At 40.9% G+C, this 21,533-nt stretch overlaps 1 protein-coding gene across 12 annotated transcripts in view; it reads right to left on the bottom strand.

Annotated features, from left to right (window-relative positions):
- Positions 1 to 21,533, bottom strand: part of RIC1 (RIC1 homolog, RAB6A GEF complex partner 1) — a 143,984-nt gene that overhangs the window by 45,258 nt on the left and 77,193 nt on the right. For 11 of the 12 annotated variants that reach the window (XR_009447599.1, XR_009447598.1, XM_059656726.1 and 8 more), the window contains 9 exons: positions 18,754 to 18,898; positions 16,101 to 16,149; positions 14,170 to 14,322; positions 10,328 to 10,513; positions 5,289 to 5,327; positions 4,872 to 4,982; positions 3,970 to 4,059; positions 2,713 to 2,873; positions 1,636 to 1,774 (listed from right to left, as the gene is read on the bottom strand). Coding sequence is in view for 10 of the 12 variants with exons in the window: in XM_059656726.1 (XP_059512709.1) it covers positions 1,636 to 1,774; positions 2,713 to 2,873; positions 3,970 to 4,059; positions 4,872 to 4,982; positions 5,289 to 5,327; positions 10,328 to 10,513; positions 14,170 to 14,322; positions 16,101 to 16,149; positions 18,754 to 18,898 (1,073 nt within the window). In the remaining 2 variants the exon portion in view is untranslated. The remainder of the gene's footprint in view (positions 1 to 1,635; positions 1,775 to 2,712; positions 2,874 to 3,969; positions 4,060 to 4,871; positions 4,983 to 5,288; positions 5,328 to 10,327; positions 10,514 to 14,169; positions 14,323 to 16,100; positions 16,150 to 18,753; positions 18,899 to 21,533) is intronic. The other variant, XM_059656724.1, reaches the window with a different exon arrangement.

Consider the following 21,533-nt stretch of genomic DNA (forward strand, 5'->3'; position numbering starts at 1 on the left):
GTATGAATGTTTGCTTATATAATCATAATGCCAATATCACATCTAATAAAATTTACAATTCTTCCTTAGTGTCATCTCTCAGTCCATATTTAAATATCTTTATTTGTTTTAACAGTGTCTCTTTATAGTTAGTCTGACTCAGGATACAAATGAACTTATGCATTACATTACCTGTTATGGCTCGAACGCCTTATTTAGAAGTCTCCTCTTACTATACTTTTCTCTCCCATGTCATTAACTTGTTCTAGCTGTTCTACATTGTGTTTCCTGTGGTGTTAAACTAAAATTCCCTGTATTTCCTGTGAATGGAAGATGACTTTATTCAATTTGGGTTCAATGTTTTTGGTAGTAACTCGTCATGTTGCATCATCCAGGAAGCATGCCACACCTCACTCTCCCACTCTAGTGATAAGACTTATTAAGACTAAGGTATGACCACCTCATTCTTTCACTATAAAGCCACCACCAACCTTTCGTCAGATGATTTCACCTAATAACCATTGCCTGAATCAGTTATTTCCTTCGGCGACTCTTTAATTCTTACATTCCTCCCACATCTTTTACCTAGAATTCTTCTGTAAAACAGAACTTTTCCTTATCAACTAGGACTATCTGGTTACCATGACATATTTTGCAGAGGAAATGGGATCTTTATTTTAAAGGAGTTTCATGAAAGTGCCTTAATAGGAAGCAAAAGACAGACTGAGCAGACAGGGATGACAAATCTACATGGAATTTTTCTATGAAAATGGGTTCCACATTGACATGAAGTTTGGAAACCATTGGTTTGATGTAAGGAGCCTTGGAATAGAAGGTATGCAACCTGGGTCTTGGTGGCACCACTACATGCTTTTACCATAAAACATAGCATTCTCCTTCCTCTTTCCTCATCATTAACTGATGGGAGTCCTCCAGACTTAAATCCATGCTACTTCTTTCCATCTTCTTTGTCATTGCCCAAGTTTGGGCCACTAAATGCAACTCACCTAGATCATTACAATGCTTCCCAGAGACTCTCCCTTCATCCTGTTTTGTCCTACTCTAGTTCATTTCCTCCTTAGAGTACATTTTATAAAGTTTACATGTAGTAATATCCAGCTTAAAATTAAGATAAAGTCTGAAGTCTGTATCAACAACAGGACTCATGTTCTGACATTCTATGCTTCAGTCACCCTGAAACTCTTCCAATTCCCTGCACGTGTCATGTTCTCTCTTATCTATGGGTCTTTGCTCTGCTGTTCCTTCTGCCTCAACTGCCCGCCGCCCCCTCCCCATGCCCCCCCCCCACCCCCCCACTTTACTTAGATAACCATCACTTGTTCTTCAGGTCTCCACGTGAATGGTACAGAAATCTCTGATTGTTCAGACTACTCCGCGTTTTTGTTACACACTCTTAGAGTAACCTGTACTACTTTTGGTATACACCTTACAATTATAATTACTTATGTAATTAGTTCTTTATTATTGAGCAGAAACCATGTTTATTTAGCTTGTCACTGTAACTCAGCATCTACATATAAGGCATATACTAGACACTTAGTATTTATTTAGTGAACAAATAAACAGTTCCCAATATCAACTTAAAAAACTAAATACTGAGATGACAATTCTAAAGAGCTCATAACAGAATGATACCTGCTGTGGCATTTTCAAGGTGATTCCATTCTCTGTACTCACTGATGTCAGAGTGACAGATACTACCAGGAAAGGGTGAGGAATGTAGCGTGACATGGAGACTTCCTGAAGAACTTGGATACCAGCAGTAGTATTTGGACTGTAACAACAAAAGAGAAACCCACACACCTCAAAAACAATGCTAGCAAGGTTGCTCCCCCCATGCCCCGCTATTAAAAGTATTAGTTTTCATACTATGGATGACCCGGATTCCTTCTATCTATTGTTCCCTCTTCCCCAAGTATCCTTTAAGCAGCAGACTGACAAGGTTGAGTCATCCGCAGGGAGATGAGGGAGAAAGAAAGGAAGATGTAAAAGGGAAGAAGAGCTAGGGAATAATGTATAAAAACAGCTTAGCTGGTTGAGAAAGAATATAAGTTCTATCTAGACTAGTAAGATTTCTTAATTTTTATCTTTACATTACTCCTCAATCACTATGCTACTTTACCAAATACACACTTCATGGCTGCTTAAAAAAAGAAACAAACAAATAAAAAACCTGAGAGCAACACAAAACTCGAGAGGCATGATCTAAATGCTGCAAGCCAACCAGATGCCAAGAGGAATGCAGGCAACACACAGCAGCAACAGGACTGCCCGCTTCTCCTGCCCAGACCACAGCCACCAGCTCAGGGGAAAAGGTGCGTCTGCTGAGGACATGCCTCCTAATGCCTTCAGGCTGCGGAGTCCTTAACTTTCCCCACGTGTCCGGGATACTCGGGTAGTGATTGACCACTGCTTTCAAGGTTGTGAAAAAATTAGTATCTGAAAGGTTTACTCCATCACACACTAGATATTTTTTTCAAACGAATCCAGTAAAATTACCCGAAGAAGTTAATGCAGGCTTATTTATTTATTTACTTGTCTTGGTAGCTAAAAAATACTGTATGAATATCACTAATTAAAACTCCTTGTTTTTAAAACAAACAAAAACCCCACTAAATATGAAATTAGAGAAACTGTTTTAAAAAATAAAAACTACAGAGGAAACATGATACACAGGAGCAAAGAGTGACTTGTCATATGCTCTGGACTTACCCCTCAGACTTCTTCTCAATACTGTAAAGGCATATTGAGCAGTCAGCTCTAAACACTACCACCATGTCCCGGAAGACACTAAGCAGTAAGCTCTCTGCTTGTGCTTTGGTGATGTGAGCAAAGGCATTGTCCAGATTCGATGTTCGCAAATAAACTCTCAGCTGCAGAAAACAGAAATAAAGAAAACTGGAAAAACAAGATGCCTACTGGAGATGCTTAAATCCATGCTCTTTATCTACTGATGTTTTTCAAGTAAGAGAAGTTAAAAGGCTAATGTGAGCATTAATAATAAATGGATAATGTTTATATTTTGACAGGGAAGGCTCATTCTACAAATAATCAAAAGATGAAGTGATCAAAACTGAGACTGTACTATTAGATACTCCTTTTAGATCTGAATATTTAGACCTGATTTAAGGAGACAAACAATTTCTCAAAAATAAACACACAAATCAATAAACAACCTTTACAAACTTTTCTTCTTTTAATTTATTTTTTAACTATTTACAAACTTTATAGAGAATGTTTAACAGATAAAAATCATTAGAAAAAGTATCTAGAACTCCTTATTATCCCTTTAAATTTTTTTAAAAGCAGTAACCTGATAAAGGAATACACTATTGATAAACTCCAACATCGAGGAATCTCAAAATAATTATGAGTGAAAGAGGACCAAAAAAAGAGTATGATTCTGTTCATAAACATTTCTAGAAAAATGTAAACTAATCCAAAGTATGAGGAACAAGGTTGCCAGACAATGAGGTGATGGGGAATTGTAGTTGGGTATGTGGGACAGAAAGAAAAATTATAAGGAACCCAAAGGAAACTGTTAGGGGTAATGGATATATTGTCTCGACTTTGGTGATTGTTTCTTGGTGTGTAAATGTTATTACATCCTATATAATAAAAAGCTAATATGCAAATTGTCCCCTCAACCAGGAGATCAACCAGGGGGCTAGGCTGGCCAGCCAACTGTCTGCGGCCCCTTCCCCTGGCCAGCTAGCCCCAGTTGGGGTGGGTGGGCTGGCTGGACCCCACCAGTGCATGAATTCATGCACCGAGCCTCTAGTTAAATTATATACTTAAAAAAAAAAAAGTTGTAACCTGAAATGAAAATGCCATGATTTAAAAACTAATTCTTGATTAAAAAATAAAAAGTTTTATTTATTTTCCAATAAATTACTTTTATATAAAACACAATAGTGCTTAGTATCTTTAAAAATATAACAATGCTATTTTTTGAGAGAAAAAACTTACCTCTTCTTGACGGTCACTTATGTTATAACATGCAAGGACAATAAAATCATTCCACCAGGCTAAGCCTCCTGTCACAATCATATTTTGCTCCTTAAAAGAAAAAAGAAAAATTACCTTTATTTATGCTGCCAGAAATTACATTAATACACTAATAACATATTCTAAACAAATAATGAAAGCTGAAGTTATTTCTGCTCTAGTCTCATATTCCCAATTAAACATTACTCTAGGGCCTTTATTACTGATTCATATTCTATTGAAAAATATGAACATTTCTGTATGACAGAAAATACATCATTCAAAATTATGGGAATAATGCAGCATCATTATTACCACATTCAAAGACCCTCGTTTAAATTCTGGCTTTATCATTTATTAGCTGCTTGATTCTGAATCCTAATTTCTTCTATAAAATGGTAAGTAACAATAGTGCTCTCATTGGGTTGATATGAGGATCAATGCACTAACATATATGAAAGCATCTTAAAGTGCCTGATATTAAATATTAATTTCCGATTTGTTCATGCAAAATTCAACTGCATTTGTATGCTACCCAAATATTCATATCACATGCACATAAGACAAGCAGAAAAATGATCTCAAATTTTGTGGAAATATATCCTGATGATATCTGATGAACTCAATCTAGGATGTAAAAGTAAATCCTCAAGTTAAAAAGTTATAGTCTCTGATCTTAAAGAAAATGAAAGACAAACCAACTATCTCAACACAAAATCATAAAGTATCAAATACTTTATCAGAATTGACTCATACATAATCCAACATCACTTAATATTTGATTTGATTTCTAAATAAGCCAACAGTGATTTACATTGTAGTTATTTCATACTGTAGTCTTCTTTTACTTTAAGAAATCAATTTTTAATTTAAAAAAGACTAACCTGGGTAATGTTTCCAAAAAGTTTCCATTTTTTGGTGAGTAAAGAGTAATGTGCAAAACCAAACTTGCCAACCACAGCAATATTCTGTCCAAGCTTATCAATCGCTGAAAACTGATTAAAGAAGAATAATTAAAAACTCTTCTTTACAAACCTATATTCGTTATTATATATAAAGAGCTTAGCATTGCACCAGGCAAATTGACTATTAATAAATGAAATGTAAAATTTAAAGATCTATGTATTTATATACAACTTACATTTAAGTAAATTATAGACGTTATACACTAACAATGTAAAAAGGATCAAGTATTGAAATCTTTACTTTTATTAATGCACTTAGTGAAAGGGTCAGTTCCCAGAATGCCTCTTAACAGCAAATGCTATCCAATGAAAGTTAACACCAACAAAGTAACTTACCCGTATAGGCCAATTGGTCTCTAGATAGGTGCTGGAAATCTAAAGAAAATAACACATTAGTTTGGTAAGACTTATGAAATGAATTTAAACCTTAAAGCATTAACATTACAATATGAGATTCATTTTCTTATACAATGTTTAAAGAGTGTCCAAATATGGGTATTACTAGCAGAGTACTTGGCATTTACCATTTGTATACCAGCCAATATTTCACATCTTTTCTCTCAGTCATTTCATTCTAAGTTTCTAGACACCAGGCTTTTCTTTATCTTTTGACTCTACAGTTTTTGCTTGTTTTAAATATTCAATACTCAGCAAACACGGACTGACAAAAGATTTTTAGAGATGCACCCACAGGGCCACCAAGCATTGTGTAGATGTTATCTACAGTTTGGGCTTGCTGATTGGACCTGCCCTCAAAACAACCTTACCTAATAAAATTAGAGCCCCTGCAAGAGCTCTGTTTTCATTATTTTTATATTTTTTCATTTCTGAATAAAAAAGCAATGCATGCTTATAAAAGAAATGCTCCTGTTATATCATTGCTCAGGGCTAACCACTGGGTAGTTTTTACTCTATCTCTAAACAAACATCCATGTACACGTAATATTGTGTGTAAGCTACCATTTATTATTGAGGTGTTCAACTTACTCATTTATAAGAACTTTTAGTATATTACCCATATTAACTCTTTATCTGCAACCTAAACAGTAAAAATGCCTCATGTTGTCTTTCTGACATCTGTGTACATGGGGTCTTTGTATCACTCCAATAAGAATTTTAAACTTAACGAATTCTCTATGAGCTATCAATGTAGATTAAGTAAATTATAGCTTTACAGAGACTGTGATGTTTTTCACTAGCCTATTGATTAAGACATTTTCATGAGCATGTGGTGAATAGTGGTGAAAATTAACAGAATGAGAGAACAAGGAAAGAATCTTCTGATCTTGGAAAAAGAGAACCTTCAATTTATTTAAATTTATATCCATTTTACTCAAAGAAAAAGTATTACATATTCAAAAAAAAGAAAGCCAAATTAAAAAGCCAAGAAAATGTCATCAATCCAGTGGGATTCTTTGCATGATATGAAGATAAAACGAAACCAAGTAAAAATAATATGCTGAAAACATCTGCATTAACGTGGACAAAGTTTATTTATAAAACCACTTGTCAGACTTCACTTGTTATCTAGTAAGCCAACCTATATTCTAAATAAATTACTAGCTGTTTGTACATTAGAAAAATTTAACTCCAGTGCTGGAATTAAAGATAACGGTGTCAGCCCTAACTGGTTTGGCTCAGTGGATAGAGAGTAGGCTTGCGGACTAAGGGGTCCCAGGTTCAATTCTGGTCAAGGGCATGTGCCTTGGTTGCGGGCACATCCCCAGTGGAGGGTGTGCAGGAGGCAGCTGACCGATGTTTCTCTCTCATCGATGTCTCTAGCTCTCTTTCTTCTCCCTTCCTCTCTGTGAAAAAATCAATGGAATATATTACACACAAAAAAAGATAAAAGTGTCACAATATATGCTTGAAGAATGCTTAACTTGTATCTTAACGGATATGCCATACTATTCAGCCCAATAATAAAACTCATTTGATAGATGAAATTAGTTCAGAATAATGATAATCTAAGGTCATGAACAGGTGGCAAAATAAAAGATGAAAGTAGTTTTGTAGGAGGCTGTAAGCAAAATTCTTTTTTTTTTTTTTTTTTTTTGATGAAGAAAACAGTCACCTGAAGGATGTATCTGGAATATAAGTGGGCCAGCCACCAATGACACTAAAAGGACCCCCTTCCCCAATATCTTGGTATTTCATAAGCATTTATGAAATGTGTGGGTGGGTAGAGCGCGAGGTGGGTGCCAACACGAGGAGTTTCTAATCATGGGAACCTAGGTTAAATCTTTTATGATCACACTCTGATGAATATCTGTAAGAAACAGTTTATTCTTTTAAACCTCAAAAGTCTCTGAGGTGCCACAAGTGGTTTATTTTCAAAACTCAAAGTGCTTTATTACTCATGTAGTTTTGTATCTGAAGATGTCATAAAATAATAAAAACTTCTATTTTTACCCCAGTAGGTCACCTTTACTGATCTGTGCCACCTGAACTTTGAGCTCTGCCCCTAATAGTGAGAACAAAAAAATGGCAGAAGTAAGGAAAAGCAGCAGCTAACAAAAACTGCAGAAACTCAGGTCAGGATTCCATACTCAGGCCCAAAGTCATGCCCGACCACTGAGAAACTGAGTGCTGGGGTACAGAATCTCTACTCCTAAATTCTTAGGATTCTCTTCAGTCTCAAAGAACCTAATTTTTTCCCCTTAAAGTCATTCTGCTAAAACCCTGTCTCCTGCCTAGACCCACTTCTGTCTGTAACTGGTGAGACTGTGAGAGCCCTCTTCCTAGAAGATTTGATCCGTGCCAACACCACACCTGGTACAGAGGAATGAGAGTAAATCATTTATAAATAAAATAGCCTTTAGAATCCTCGCTGCTGACATGCTTAACACACTGTAGGTGTTTATCTCCCACATTTCATTAAGCTTACTCTTTCCAAATAGTTAGCCAGGTTAACTAGAAAACCAACATTTCAGAACACTGGATGGTAATGATTCGTGCACCTTTCAGAAATAAACATTTATATTACACGAAATGCTGAGTATTAAAATAAATGGCAATCAAAGAAGGAACATACCCTAATACCACAAGCATACTGCTATTTTTGTTTTTAATTTCATATTATTTGTGCTCCATCTGTCAACAAACTACTTCCAAATTTTTAAAAAATGTGTAGCTAGGGAAACTAAATTAAAATAAACAAACACCATCTCTACCAGCAACTAACAACCCTGTTTCTTATAAGTATCTGTGATGTTTTAGTTAAAGGAAAAAACATAACATAGAATCTTCTGATCAGGAAACTAACAAACACAAGGGAAAAAACTTAAACAAAACACCCAGGAATCTAGATGAGGAACAGACAGAGCAGCAGAATTAGCTGGAGCCTATTAGATGAACTCTAGCTGTACAAAAAGCATACAAACAAAGCCACTCTGATGGAGTATGCGGGCATTTATCCTAGACAAGAGCATATGTTGAAGGGGAGAATGTTGTCTTGACCTCTGCTTCTTCAGAAAATCATTACTAATGGCTAAGGAGCTGAAAAGTAAAGCATGAAATTACATGAACATTGTAAAACACCCCACCAAAACATCACCACACTGCACTGACTCATGTAGCTGGAGTGCCAGCAAACAAAATACAGGGTAAATCCAAGTAAAAACATTGCCAAAAAGGCACATTCTAGGTTTTAGCTCAAGGTCAGCAACATATTACATGATTCAGTATTTAGTACCTAGGTTTTGAAATAGGTTAGACTATTACTTTAGCTTACATTATGGTAAGAACAAGTCTGACACTACTCTGCTGTGTGACCTTTGGCAACTCACCTAACTTCCCTGAGCCTCAGTTTCCTCATGTATAAAATCCAGTTGGACTACATGATCTCTGAGGTCCTCCCAGCTCTAAAAATTCTATGAGTCTATTATAACTTAATTGTTGTGGGAGTACAACCCTGGCATTATTTTCATGAATTTTAAGGAACTGAAAGAAATTAGGTAAAGCTAGAGTTAAACGAGTTCGTTTTTCCAAATACTATCGGTATCTGAAGAATAGAATGACAAGAATCTTGCTAGTACCTACTTTGTCTAAAGTTGTAAAATCAGTGTTAAAGGATTCTAATATGGGATACTTCATAGATGGTTAAGAATCACAGAATCACTGAATTTTTGAGCTGGAAGGAAATTCAATTTTTGTTATTGCCTGAGGGATTTTTGAGTTCCAGACCTACCTTCTTTGATCCTCTGCTCTACTTGGCTCTCTGGCAACACAGACCTGGCTAGGCAGAACTGGCATTGATGCTAGGTCAGTGTAGAATGAATAGTTCAAAGTATGGGGAAATGAAAATAGCAGAGAAATGGCTATAGGAGAGAAGGGAGCAGTGGAAAATTTTAGTCAAGGAAGTAGCTGATGCAGTTTTATTTAAAAATTGTTACTAATTATAAAATGGTATGCACAATGTTTGATTTTACTAATGTAAGTTAAATACACTTCATATTTTAGTGTATACCACATGTCAATGTAGGAGATTTTCTTCCTTTAATTTTTCACCTGACCATTCTTCTATCTCTCATCTCTATTCAGAGTCAACTGAAAGTGACATGGGAGCTGAAGTAAGCTAGTGAGGGAAGAGTACAGAATATAGAAGGCAAAGAACTGTGGAAAGAGAAACTGACTAAAACCATAATTCAAGAGTAGGCACTGATGTACCTAAGGCATTTTGATATCAAAAGGTGAAAGAACACTCTCAGGTCTGAAATTGTATATTAAAGTTTCTTTCAAGAAACTTCAATTTATTGATAAAACTAATTTTATTTGGTATCAAAATTCAAAATTTTCATATTAAATGCCAATTTATCACAATTACTATAAGAAACTAATTTAAAGTTGTAGAATGAGTAAATAATTTGGAATAAGATTAAGTAATAACAAAATTAGTAACAATAAAGTTCTATACTGACCAGAAGTCTGCAAATTTGGTTTAAAGTCAAACAATTAACCTCAATATGTCCCAAGGACTACAAGGTCAGCTGCTGCACAGGGTACTAATCAATACTGTTAGTTTCCGTGAAATTACTACATTTTTGCCTATGCAAATTTACAGAGCTAAATTTATATCCCCCAAAAAGTTTGGAAGTAAAACAGTTTTGCTCAGTAAGAGGGCAAAATATAAACTTCCTATTTTTGAAACTGCTTACTGTTAAAGGACTTAAAGAGGGTGGTAATATGCTCTATGTCAAGTGGAAAGAAAGGAAGCAGAAGACAAGAAAACAAGAACATGGAAAAGCAAAAGAGAGACATGACAATCAAAAAGGTCAAAAAAGTTCTCTGTTTTCTAAAGCAACAGAGGAAATATTTAAAAATCTGCTCCAGGTGCTGTCTTACCAAGGATAAGTCAACAGCCAATGAAGACTTACTTGGACCACATGCCAATGTCGATGTCCGAGTAAAGTGCTTAAACTCTGAGACTCAAAACCGCCCTCTGCCAACGAGCTGGGCTTATAGTGAACTGAAGAACTCCTGGGGTTCTGAGTTTGTGAGGCCTCTCCACAGTTCAAGTACAATCGATCCTCCCCCTGAAGCAACACCTGCTCTTGGTTACTCTAGATGAGGGGGGAAAAAGGAAGCAGCAGGGCAAAGAAGGAAATAAAAACAACTCAGTATTAGGTAGGGGGAAGTAAGTAAGTACGTAAATTCAGTTTTATTACAGGAAATGTACCATATATCTTAATGGTCATTTTCCTCACAGAAGACACGACTACAAAATGATCTAATGTACTGTTATATTTCAATACTTACTTCCCAGTGTAAATGAAAATTTTAAGTCCTTTTGTCATATAGATTCCAAAACATGCTCAGGTTTGCAACTGCTATAGCAGTATCTTTGATTACTACTCCAACACGGCAATGCTATGAGACTGTCCATCTGAAAACTAAACCTAACTACTCATTATCTAAGTTTATGAGTTAGTTTCATATAAAATGCCTCATGAACGGTGGTAAGAGAACATGTCTGGTTGAACAGCTTGTGTGTGTGCTCACTTGTGCCCACATGGCAGGAAGGGGTGGGTTGGGGATGGGGTAACATGATGCTGGAGGATCTTTTAGCCACGGGAGGAGGAAGGACAGGCTAAGTCCGTGGTCCTGGTTTGGAACAATTCAATGATCACTTGGTAAATGCTTGGTTAGTGCCAAGGACTGTGTCAATTTCCGAGGATATTTAGACAAATAAGACAGTTTCTTTTCTTAATGATTATGCCCTGGTTTTCAATCAAAGACCAGTGTTCTCCAACACAGGCAAGATTCTTCACTGGCTATTCAAATCAGACAGATTAGTGCCCCAGAGATCCTCACTGTCCCCTTGTAGTACAAATGTCTTGACATAAAGCTCAAGGGTGCTTTTAAATTATTATTTGGGATGGGGAGAACAAGAAATACTCTGTTTTTCTGGGCATCCTTATTCTTTAACTATAGTAGTAAGATAAAAGATTCAGGCTATGTCCACATTCTTTGTCCATGTATTGTAAATTTTAGCTGCACCAAATATTTTAAAACCCATTGGTGGCAGATATTTAGATATGCACTCCTAACATGTAATATATACTATTATAACATATTAACAATCTATCTAATAAAAGAGAAACATGGTAATTGGCATACGACCGCTACCCTTCCCATTGGCTAATCAGCAAGATATGCAAATTAACTGCCAGCCAAGATGGCGGCCGGCAGCCAGGCAGCTTGAAACTAACAAGAAGCTTGCTTGCTTCGGTGACGGAGGAAACCAACGTTCCCTGCCTGCCACTGCAGGCCTCTGAGCCTGCCACTGCAGGCCTCTGAGCCTGCAGTTTGAAACATAGTTACAAATATAGAAGCTAAACAAAACCCCAGAAACCTGCTTTCATCCCGCCGGGATCTCAGAGCTGGAGTTGATACAGAGTTTCGATTATAGAACCTAAACAAACCAGATACCTGTTTTCAGGAGCGGAGGCCTAAGAGCTGGAGCCAGAGCTAAAGCTGGCCCAGAATAAAAAAAGAAAAAGAAAAAAAGGAGCAGTTGGGAGCTTCAGTCCCAGCCTGAAAATAGCCCTCAGCCCCTCACCCAGACTGGCCAGGCACCCCAGTGGGGATCCCCACCCTGAAGGGTGTGTGACCAGCTGCAAACAGCCATCATCCCCTCATCCAGGCTGGCCAGGCACCTCAGTGGGGACCCCCACCCTGATCCAGGACACCCTATCAGGGCAAACCAGCCAGCCCCCACCCACGCACCAGGCCTCTATCCTATATAGTAAAAGGGTAATATGCCTCCCAGCACCGGGATCAGCGGAGCCGCAAGGCCTCCCGGCACCAGGATCAGCATGACAGGGGCAGTGCCCAAACCCCCTGATCGCCCTGCAGCTCTGTGTGTGACAGGGGGCGGGGCCACAACCTCCCTATCAGCCCTGCTCTGTTCTTGACAGGGGAAGGCGCCCAAACCCCCTGATCGGCCCTGCTCTGTGCCTGATATGGGGAGCTCCCCAACCCCCTGATCACCCTGCGGCTCTGTGTGTGACAGGGTGCCGCGTCCCAACCCCCCCACCCCACGGGCCCTGCTGTGTGTGTGACAGGGTAGAGCCATAACCTCCCCATCGCCCTGCCCTGAGTATGAGAGTGGTGGCGCCCAACCCCCCCGCCCCCCCCACGGGCCCTGCTCTGTGTGTGATGGGGTAGGGCCATAACCTCTCCATCGGCCCTGCCCTGAGTGTGACAGTGGCGGCGCCCCAATCCCCTGATTGGCCCTGCTCTGTGGGTGATAGAGGGCGGCGCCCCAAACCCCTGATCCGCCCTGCTGTGTGTGTGATAGGGGGCGGTGCCCCAACTCCCCTATCAGCCCTACTCTGTGAGTGACAGGGGGGAGCTCCCCAACCCCCTGATTGGCCCTGCTCTGTGCGTGACAGGGTACGGAGCCCCAACCCCCCCGATGGGCCCTGCTCTGTGCGTGACAGGGGGCAGCGCCCCAACCCCCTGATTGGCCCTGCTCTGTGCGTGACAGAGGGTGGCGCCACAACCTCCCCATCGACCCTGCCTTGAGTGTGACAGGGGGCGGTGCCCAAACCCCCCTATCGGCCCTACACTGAGCGTGACTGAGGGTGGCATCGCAACCTCCCAATCCGCCCTGCTCTGTGCATGATGGGGGTGGCACCCCAACTCCCCAATCGGCCCTGCTCTGAGCCTGACCAGGGGCTGCATCTAGGGATTAGGCCTGCCCTCTGCCACCTGGGAGCAGGCCTAAGCCAGCAGGGCGTTATCTCCCGAGGGGTCCCAGACTGCAAGAGGACACAGGCCGGGCTGAGGGACACCCCCCTCCCCCCGAGTGCACAAATTTTTGTGCACCGGGCCTCTAGTATATAATATTAATATATGTTGCCGAAACCAGTTTGGCTCAGTGGATAGAGCGTCGGCCTGCGGACTGAAAGGTCCCAGGTTCGATTCCGGTCAAGGGCATGTACCTGGGTTGCGGGCACATCCCCAGTAGGAGATGTGCAGGAGGCAGCTGATCAATGTTTCTCTCTCATCGATGTTTCTAACTCTCTATCTCTCTCCCTTCCTCTCTGTAAAAAATCAATAAAATATATTAAAAAAAATATATATGTTATTTCAGACTGGTAAAACATGAAGAATTTACATTATAATTTGGGGGAATATTTCGCAAAACAGGTTCCTAGGCATATTTTCTTCAATGTATTCCTTAACATTTCATAATTACCTAAGCTTGGGAACTGGTTTTTATACACCAGCTCCTGGACTTGCATAATGTCCACTAGCATGGAAAGGCCCTGGAGACCCACAATGAAGAAATCGCTACAGCTTTAATTCCCTTATTTCACACATAACATAACCTTTTCTTATCCTGTGTAATTGCTATGGGTATTTCTCATAAAGCCTGCTGGAACACACTTTGGGAAATGCTACTGAGATAAAGACTAAATTTTATTCAAGTTATTTAAGTAAATCTGTAAACACTGCTTTTCCTCAAGTTGCTTGTGACCCTTTCTTTTAAAAAAAACAACAGTAGCTCAAAAATAAAATTTTGGTGTAAATTTAATAGCAATTTAAAAAAAACAATACAGAACCACAGAAAATATACAAAAGAAGATAATATGCCAATTTTAAGAGTATACTCAACACGTGTGTGTCCTAGGAAAAGTCTGATTCTAATATAAAAGCCACTAAAAAAAAACAACAACACCCAAAAACAGTTATAATTAAATAAACTTACCATACAAGGGTTTATGGTGAGTGCACTCTTGATAAACTGAAACAGCAGAATGCCAGGCTGTTTAACTATACTCTTGGGCTCAGGCTCAATTTCAGTATTTTGAGAGCCAAATCCGCTGATTACCCATAGGTGATAGCCTTCTGCACCCCAGCTCTGAGGGAGAGGAGGAGGAAGAAAGAGAAGGAAAACGGGGGAAAATCAAAACACTAAAAAGTTTGTTGTCCTTTCTTAGCTTCAAATATTCAAATTCTGAAATAACCAACAGCAGCATGATTAATGACTTTTGAAGGTTAGAGAAACTATGACAAACAACCCAGACAAGAATCTGCATCCACTACAAATACCTACATCGACCACATGCCAGCTGTCTCAGTGGAAACCCCCAACCCTGCTCTCTACCTACAATAGTGAAAACACTACACATCAATCTTAACTCTTCTCCATTAATTTAACTGATTCTCAAATACAAAGACATTCTTTACAGAGGAAGACCCAGTTGCCTATCAGTGGTCGGCAAACTGCGGCTCGTGAGCCACATGCGGCTCTTTGGCCCCCTGAGTGTGGGTCTTCCACAAAATACCACGTGCGGGCGCGCACGTACAGTGCGATTGAAACTTCGTGGCCCATGCGCAGAAGTCGGTATTTTGTGGAAGAGCCACACTCAAGGGGCCAAACAGCCGCATGTGGCTCGCAAGCCGCAGTTTGCCGACCACTGGCCTAGCTGAAGCTTAACCTAAAAAAAAAAAAAAAAAAAAAAAAAGCATCCAAAACAGGTGCAGTTTGTATGGAGTAAAGAAGGATATGGAAGCAAGGTGTAGGGTTTTCACTCCACCTTGGCCAATCTATTTGGTTTTTCAGAGTATAAGTTTCTTCCTCTGTAAAATGGAAACGTTCAAATAAATTCTCCAGGCCCAGCAAATTGTAATATTCTATAAACTCCATGGTAGTAAAAAACAACAACAACAAAAACCAACAACAAAAGAAAATCAGTGATTTCCAATCTGCAAGGCCAAGAAAACAGTAATGGTAAGTCCAAGAATTGTTACAAAATTTCAAAAGTGTAATAGTTTTGCTTTCCTGTGATAAAAGTTGCACAAGCTAGCTAAAATGCTTATTAAGGTCTTAGTTTGTGACTGAACTAACTTAGTGAGGCTGATAACACTGGCTGTTGCATGCCATTCAGAAGCACTGACTGGCAGTTACAGAAATGGCATTTGTTCAAAACCTATTTTAAAATATGGAGGTAGGACTAGACATCAACTGGGGTTCTTGGTTGTGAAAGGTTAGGAACCACTATTCAAGTCCCATGGGGATTTTAATTATTTAAGAAACAGAAGGTCAGGAAACTTCTTCCCATGTAGAGCACTCATAGCACTAACATCACAGAGATGGTACGCAGAGGGACCGCAGTGAGACACTGCTTTTATGTAAAGATGGGTTACACCTCACTCTTTCTAAAGAAACATATGAAAATACTGTTGTGAAAGCAACTACAATTCTCTTGATATACATTTATGGAAAGTTCTAAAACTATGCTCAAATAATGCACAAGAGCATGTCCTCCAGGAAAAATAGTCAATGAGCATTTCATTTCATGTTAAAAGGAGGTCATGAGAAGTGGGTGCTAGTGAGCCACATAAGAAATGGAGGTATATTTAGGAAATAGAGTGGTCTCATTTCACTATGGCACTATGTTCTCAATGATGATGGGGCTTGCTAAGAAAAACCAAAATTGAATACTGAAAGTTGAACAGCTTCCTGATTAAAACAACAAACAAAAACAACCTTTTTTTTTCAAAGCAAGAACTGCATGAAAAGAGTTTGCTGAGACTAAAATAGCTTTATAATTTTATCAGACCAATGTGAGGAGGAAAAAAGAAGAAAAATCCAAGTTTTCCACACTATATCAGTATTTCATAGACAGTACTTACCATAGAATTGATCTTAAGGGGATCTTTTTTGGTACCATCAGACCTATAACTAAAAGAGAATAGAAACTTAATTAAAAAGAGTCATCTAATTATATATAACTAGTGGCCGGGTGCACGAATTCATGCACATTGTAATTAATTAGAAGAAATATTTTAATATTGCTATTTGCTCTTTCTCTATAATAGAAATGTCAACCGAATTCACAATTGACAATGACAGATTGAAACACGTGTGCGATTGGCACCAGCAAGAGCTTTATATGTATCGTGCATGCATGAATCAACTTAGACTTTTATATATATAGAATAAACTTGCTTAATTAGACCTGCTTTCTGATGTAGCTAAACATTTTCCAGCCCCAACTTCTCTTACAGGTAACTGTCAGCAACACAGCAGTAAATATCAACATGAAACAGATTATTATTGCAGATAAAGCAGGGAGAACAAAGGGTAAAATATTTAACTGCAGCAGTGCTTGACTATATTCTGTGCAGTGAGAAAACCTAGTCATTTTTAAGGTCCACCATTTCTTTCTTCTTTTCAGTCGGGTCAAGTTTCTAAATTTTTTAAATCTCTGTTTTCCGGCTAATGAAAAGAAGATAGGATTCCACCAAGTCTCCAATCTACCTTCTCCAGGACTTCTGTGAGGATCAAATGAGATGAGGCACAGGAAAACGCCTCACAGACATTTGGTTAAAGTGTAAAATGTTTGCACTTGGCTAAAAAGCAAGTCGTTTTCTTGGGCTGAAGAAATACTGGGCATTGCTACGTGAAGTCATTACCCGGCGCCCATAGTCGTTTCTGGGCTGGCCTGTGGGCCACATTTTGCGCCATGGGGTCTCAGCAGCATCGGCTGTGATTTGGTGGGGTGTCGCTCTGGGGTGGTGGTGGGGCCTGTGTGTGACTTGGGAGAAGCCGAATGTTGCTTTGCCAGTGCCAGGCTATGGTGCCGTTTCTGTGTAAATAACCCATGGTCAGAGGGATACTTAGCTTATTAACACACACACATACTAGAGGCCCGGTGCATGAAATTCATGGACTGGGGTGGGAGGGGGCGTTCCTCAGTCCCGCCTGCGCCCTCTCGCAGCCCAGGACCCCTCGGGGGATGTCTGATTTTTGGTAACAGGCCTAAGCCGGCAGTCAGACATCCCTCTTGCAATCCAGAACCCCTCACTCCTTACCACCCACATGCTCGCTGCTCCTTACCGTTTGGCTTGCTGCTCCTTAGCGCTGCTGTGGAGGTGGGAGAGGCTCCCGCTACCACCGCTGCACTCACCAGCCGTGAGCCCAGCTTCTGGCTGAGTGGTACTCCCCTTGTGGGAGCACACTGACCACCAGGGGGCAGCTCCTGCCTTTAGCGTCTGCCCCCTGGTGGTCGGTGCACATCATAGCAACTGGTCATTCTGGTCTAATGGTCGCTTAGGCTTTTATTATATAGATACTAATAAAAGGGTAATATGCTAATTAGACTGGACATCTTCCGGATGTCCTTCCTGACAAAGCTGGGGGCTTGGCCGGCCTGCACCCACCCCTGGCCCCTCACCCAGGCTACCCCACCCCCCAGTGGAGGCCCACCACTTCAATCAGGGGTGTGACCGGCCTATAAACCGCCCCAGACCCCTCGCCCAGGCCAGCACCGTCCTCCAGTGGGGAACCTCACCCTCATTGGGGTTGTGGCTGGCCTGTAAACCCTGCAGCCCCTGCCCCAGCGGTCCCGCCCCACCCCTCAGCGAGTTCCCCCCACCCCATCTGGTACCCCCTTCAGGCAGGCCAGCTGGCCCCCACTCATGCACCAGGCCTCTATCCTCCTATATAATAAAAGGGTAATATGCAAATTGACCCTAAAAGTAGAACAACCACTGGACCAGTCACTATGAGGTGCACTGACCACCTCTTGGTATCTTTCCCCAGCCAGCAGGCTCCAATCGCCTGATGGTCACCACTGCAGGGCTGGGGCTGGTGAGCGGGCAGGAACAGCTGACCTCTCGGTCCCTTCCCCCAGCCATCAAGCACCGATCACCCAACGGTGAACGGGGAACTGGGGTTGGGTGGTGGCGGGGGACAGAGCCAGCTGTGGAAGATGGCCCTGATCACAGGCCTAGGGACTGTACCCATACACAAATTTCATGCACTGGGCCTCTAGTATAGGATATCAAAGCCTAATATGCAAATTGTCCCCGCGGGAGTTTGACCGGAAGACCGATCGCTTGCTATGACATGCACTGACCATCAAGGAACTATACGGAACGAAGGGAGGACCTGGCCGGCAGCTGGCAGGCCCTAATCAGCCCTGATTGCTGGTTAGGCCTAGGGATTCTACCCATGTATGAATTTTGTGCACGGGGCCTCTAATTAAATAATAAGCTACTTGAAGAGAACCATATTCAACCTTGAATCTAACATGCTATCACATACACAAAGAGGTTCAATAAATAACTACATTTTTACTGAATAAACAGGAAGTTTTAAGAGGATGGATATTTGCAGTACCAATACATTCTGAACAAATTAATTCTGAACCTTACAAATTGTTTTGGGGTTAATAGTCAAGGCAAAATGGTAGCTATATGACAAAGTTTCTGAGTGTGTGTGTGTGTACTGTCTGAGAGATAGTAGAGTTATTTTATCTAAAATTTGTCTTTATTGACTCACGCAAAATCTCCTCCAAGTGTACAAATCAGTTGAGCTCCAAACACACTCCATAAAGAAAAGCCTCCGCATTCCCAGGTCACCATTACAACACTATTGTCAGGAGACCACCTGACCAATTTAACTGCTCCTGTTTTGTTCCAAATATCTGTTAAGAAATTGTGAGAAGAATTCAAAATAAATGATTGCTTCAGAAATACGTATTTTTTAGTCGGTATTTTCAAGTTGAAATAAACAGAAAGGCATGCCTGCTTCAAATAATGAGATGAATCTGCTCATTTAGGGTTAAAGACTGTAAGGACATTAGCCTTGACCTGACCCCTGACCTAAGCAGAACTAACTCAGTGCCCACGTTATTTATAAGGTTTGGCATAGTATCAGCTTGAATAACTACAACTGTGTATATAGAGTTAAAAGTGTTTGGATTTGGCCCTGGCTGGTATGGCTCAGTTGGTTGAGCATTGTCCTGTGCACTTGAAATGTTGCTGGTTCGATCCCCGAGTGGGGTGTGTGCAGGAGGTCACCAATGTTTCTCTCTCTTTCTCTCAAATCAATAAAAAAACATTTTTTTAAAGGTCTTTGGCTTTGGGTGAATCAGTTTCTATAAAATTGGGATAAGCCCTTCCTTGAATGATTTAACATAAATGTGAAAGTACTTTGTAAAACATAAGGTATCTTAAAATGTAAAATACTTTCCCTGCTATCTTCATGCTCCATTGACAATATCAGAGGGATCCAAGTTAAAACACAACTGAAGTTTAATCTTACATTAGAATTAAGTAATCTCCAGTTTGGATACTCCAGGTGCTCAAATTATCCTTTAATTAACAATTGTTCTTTCACCCTCATATATAGCTACTAAAGGAGAAAATTCCAATGTGTAGTAAATTCCAAATTTTGTTACTGTAAAGTCAAATAAAACATGCCAGCATTTCCATCAGCAAGTCAAGAATATCTATAGTATCAGCTGCTTTAAAATTAAGTTTTTCCACCCTAGCTGGTTTGGCTCAGTGGATAGAGCGTCAGCCTGCGAACTGAAGGGTCCCAGGTTCGAATCTGGCCAAGGGCACATGCCTGGGTTGCAGGCTCCATCCCCAGTAGGGGACCTGCTGGAGGCAGCCAATCAATGATTCTCATCATTGATGTTTCTCTCTCTCTCCCCTTCTCCCTTTCTCTCTGAAATCAATAAAGAAATATATATATATTTAAAAAAAATTAAGTTTTTCCATTTGCAGTATTAATACATTTTTGTTATAAGTACATGTGCTACAAAGCGGAGGTATATAGATTTTAGCCTTATAGAAGACAGGCTCTGTTAACAGAGTAAGAACTTTTTCCCTCTGCCTCACATTAGCAATTCCCAATAAAATCTACATATATAAAACACTAATACGCAAACAGACCGAACGGCAGAACAACCAAACCACCAAACAATGGGTTGCTATGATGTGCGCTGACCACCAAGGGGCACACATGGAACATGGCAGGCATCGGCCGCAGTGGGATGGTAGAGTAGGTGAGGGGGGCGTCAGACCAAGGTGGGGCGCCAGTTGCTGTCACCGGAGAGAGCCTCTGGTAGTTACTGAAAATTCTTTGCTCCCATGCACCATGGTCCTGCCGGGCATTTGCACCTGCTGCTGGCGGCGGCTCCACTCGCACCCATGGTTGGCACCAGAGCTGCCGCTTGCACCCGCTGCCAGTGCCCAGTGCCGGCCCCGATTGCTTGATACCATCAGTGGGTGCGAGCAGTGGGTGCGAGCAGTGGCTGCCGGCCCTGATTGCCCCTCAGGGCTTCTCCAACTCACCCTGCTTCTGAGGGGAGATCAGGGCTGGCAACCGCCAATCGCACCTGCTGCCTGCAATGGCCCTGCCTGCACCCACTGCCAGCGCCAGAGCTGCTGTTCACATCTGATGTTGGCACCCAGTGCTGGTCCCAATTGCTTGGCACTGTCAGCAGGTGGAAGCAGTGGCTGCTGGCCCCAAATGCCCGAGGGCTTCTCCACCTTCCACTGCTCCTGAGGGGCAATCGGGGCAGCAGTCGCCGCTCGCCCTGCTTGCACCCGCTGCTGGCGCCGGCCCCAATCGCTCCATACCAGCAGCAGGTGCGAGCAGGGCTGGTGCCATTAGCATGTGGGAGCGGCGGCGACGGGAGAGGGATTGCCGACAGGTGCCCGGGGACCCGTGGTGGGAGGGGCCAGGCGAGGGCGTGGAGGATGGGCCAAGACCCGCCCCTGTGCCCACCCTAGCCTTGTGGCCCACAGTCCCTTTCAAAGTGCACTGGGCCCCTAATTCATGTATACGAATAACTATGTTATTTATGTAGATGAAAAATAAATGGGAACAAACAAAAGAAACATAATACTTTATTAGTATACTTTACACTTGTCCAGGAGAAACTGAAAACCAAACCAAGAAACATACGAAATCAAACCAAAGATTACAAAATGAAAGTAATCCAAAGTGCAAGAAAAAATAAGGTTTAAATGTGTTCACTGTCACGAAAAGATGTTAATGTTCACAGAAAAGGACAGGTTAGACAGTATTCCTATTATCCTACATAAAAAGAAATATACACACATATGTACCTAATATGTTTATCCATTTCTAAGTTTATGCACATATTAAAATATAGTAGAGATATTAAAAAATGTTAATGGTAGTTAACCTAATTTTTGGGTGGCAGGACTATGAAAAATTTATCTAGCTGGTAACCTACAATGACACAGATTATGAGAATGAGAAAAATGTTAAAAGTAGTTCAGTGGGACAATGGAGAACATCTG

This window comes from Myotis daubentonii, chromosome 11 (assembly GCF_963259705.1).
Source record: "Myotis daubentonii chromosome 11, mMyoDau2.1, whole genome shotgun sequence".
Lineage (NCBI taxonomy): Eukaryota > Metazoa > Chordata > Mammalia > Chiroptera > Vespertilionidae > Myotis > Myotis daubentonii.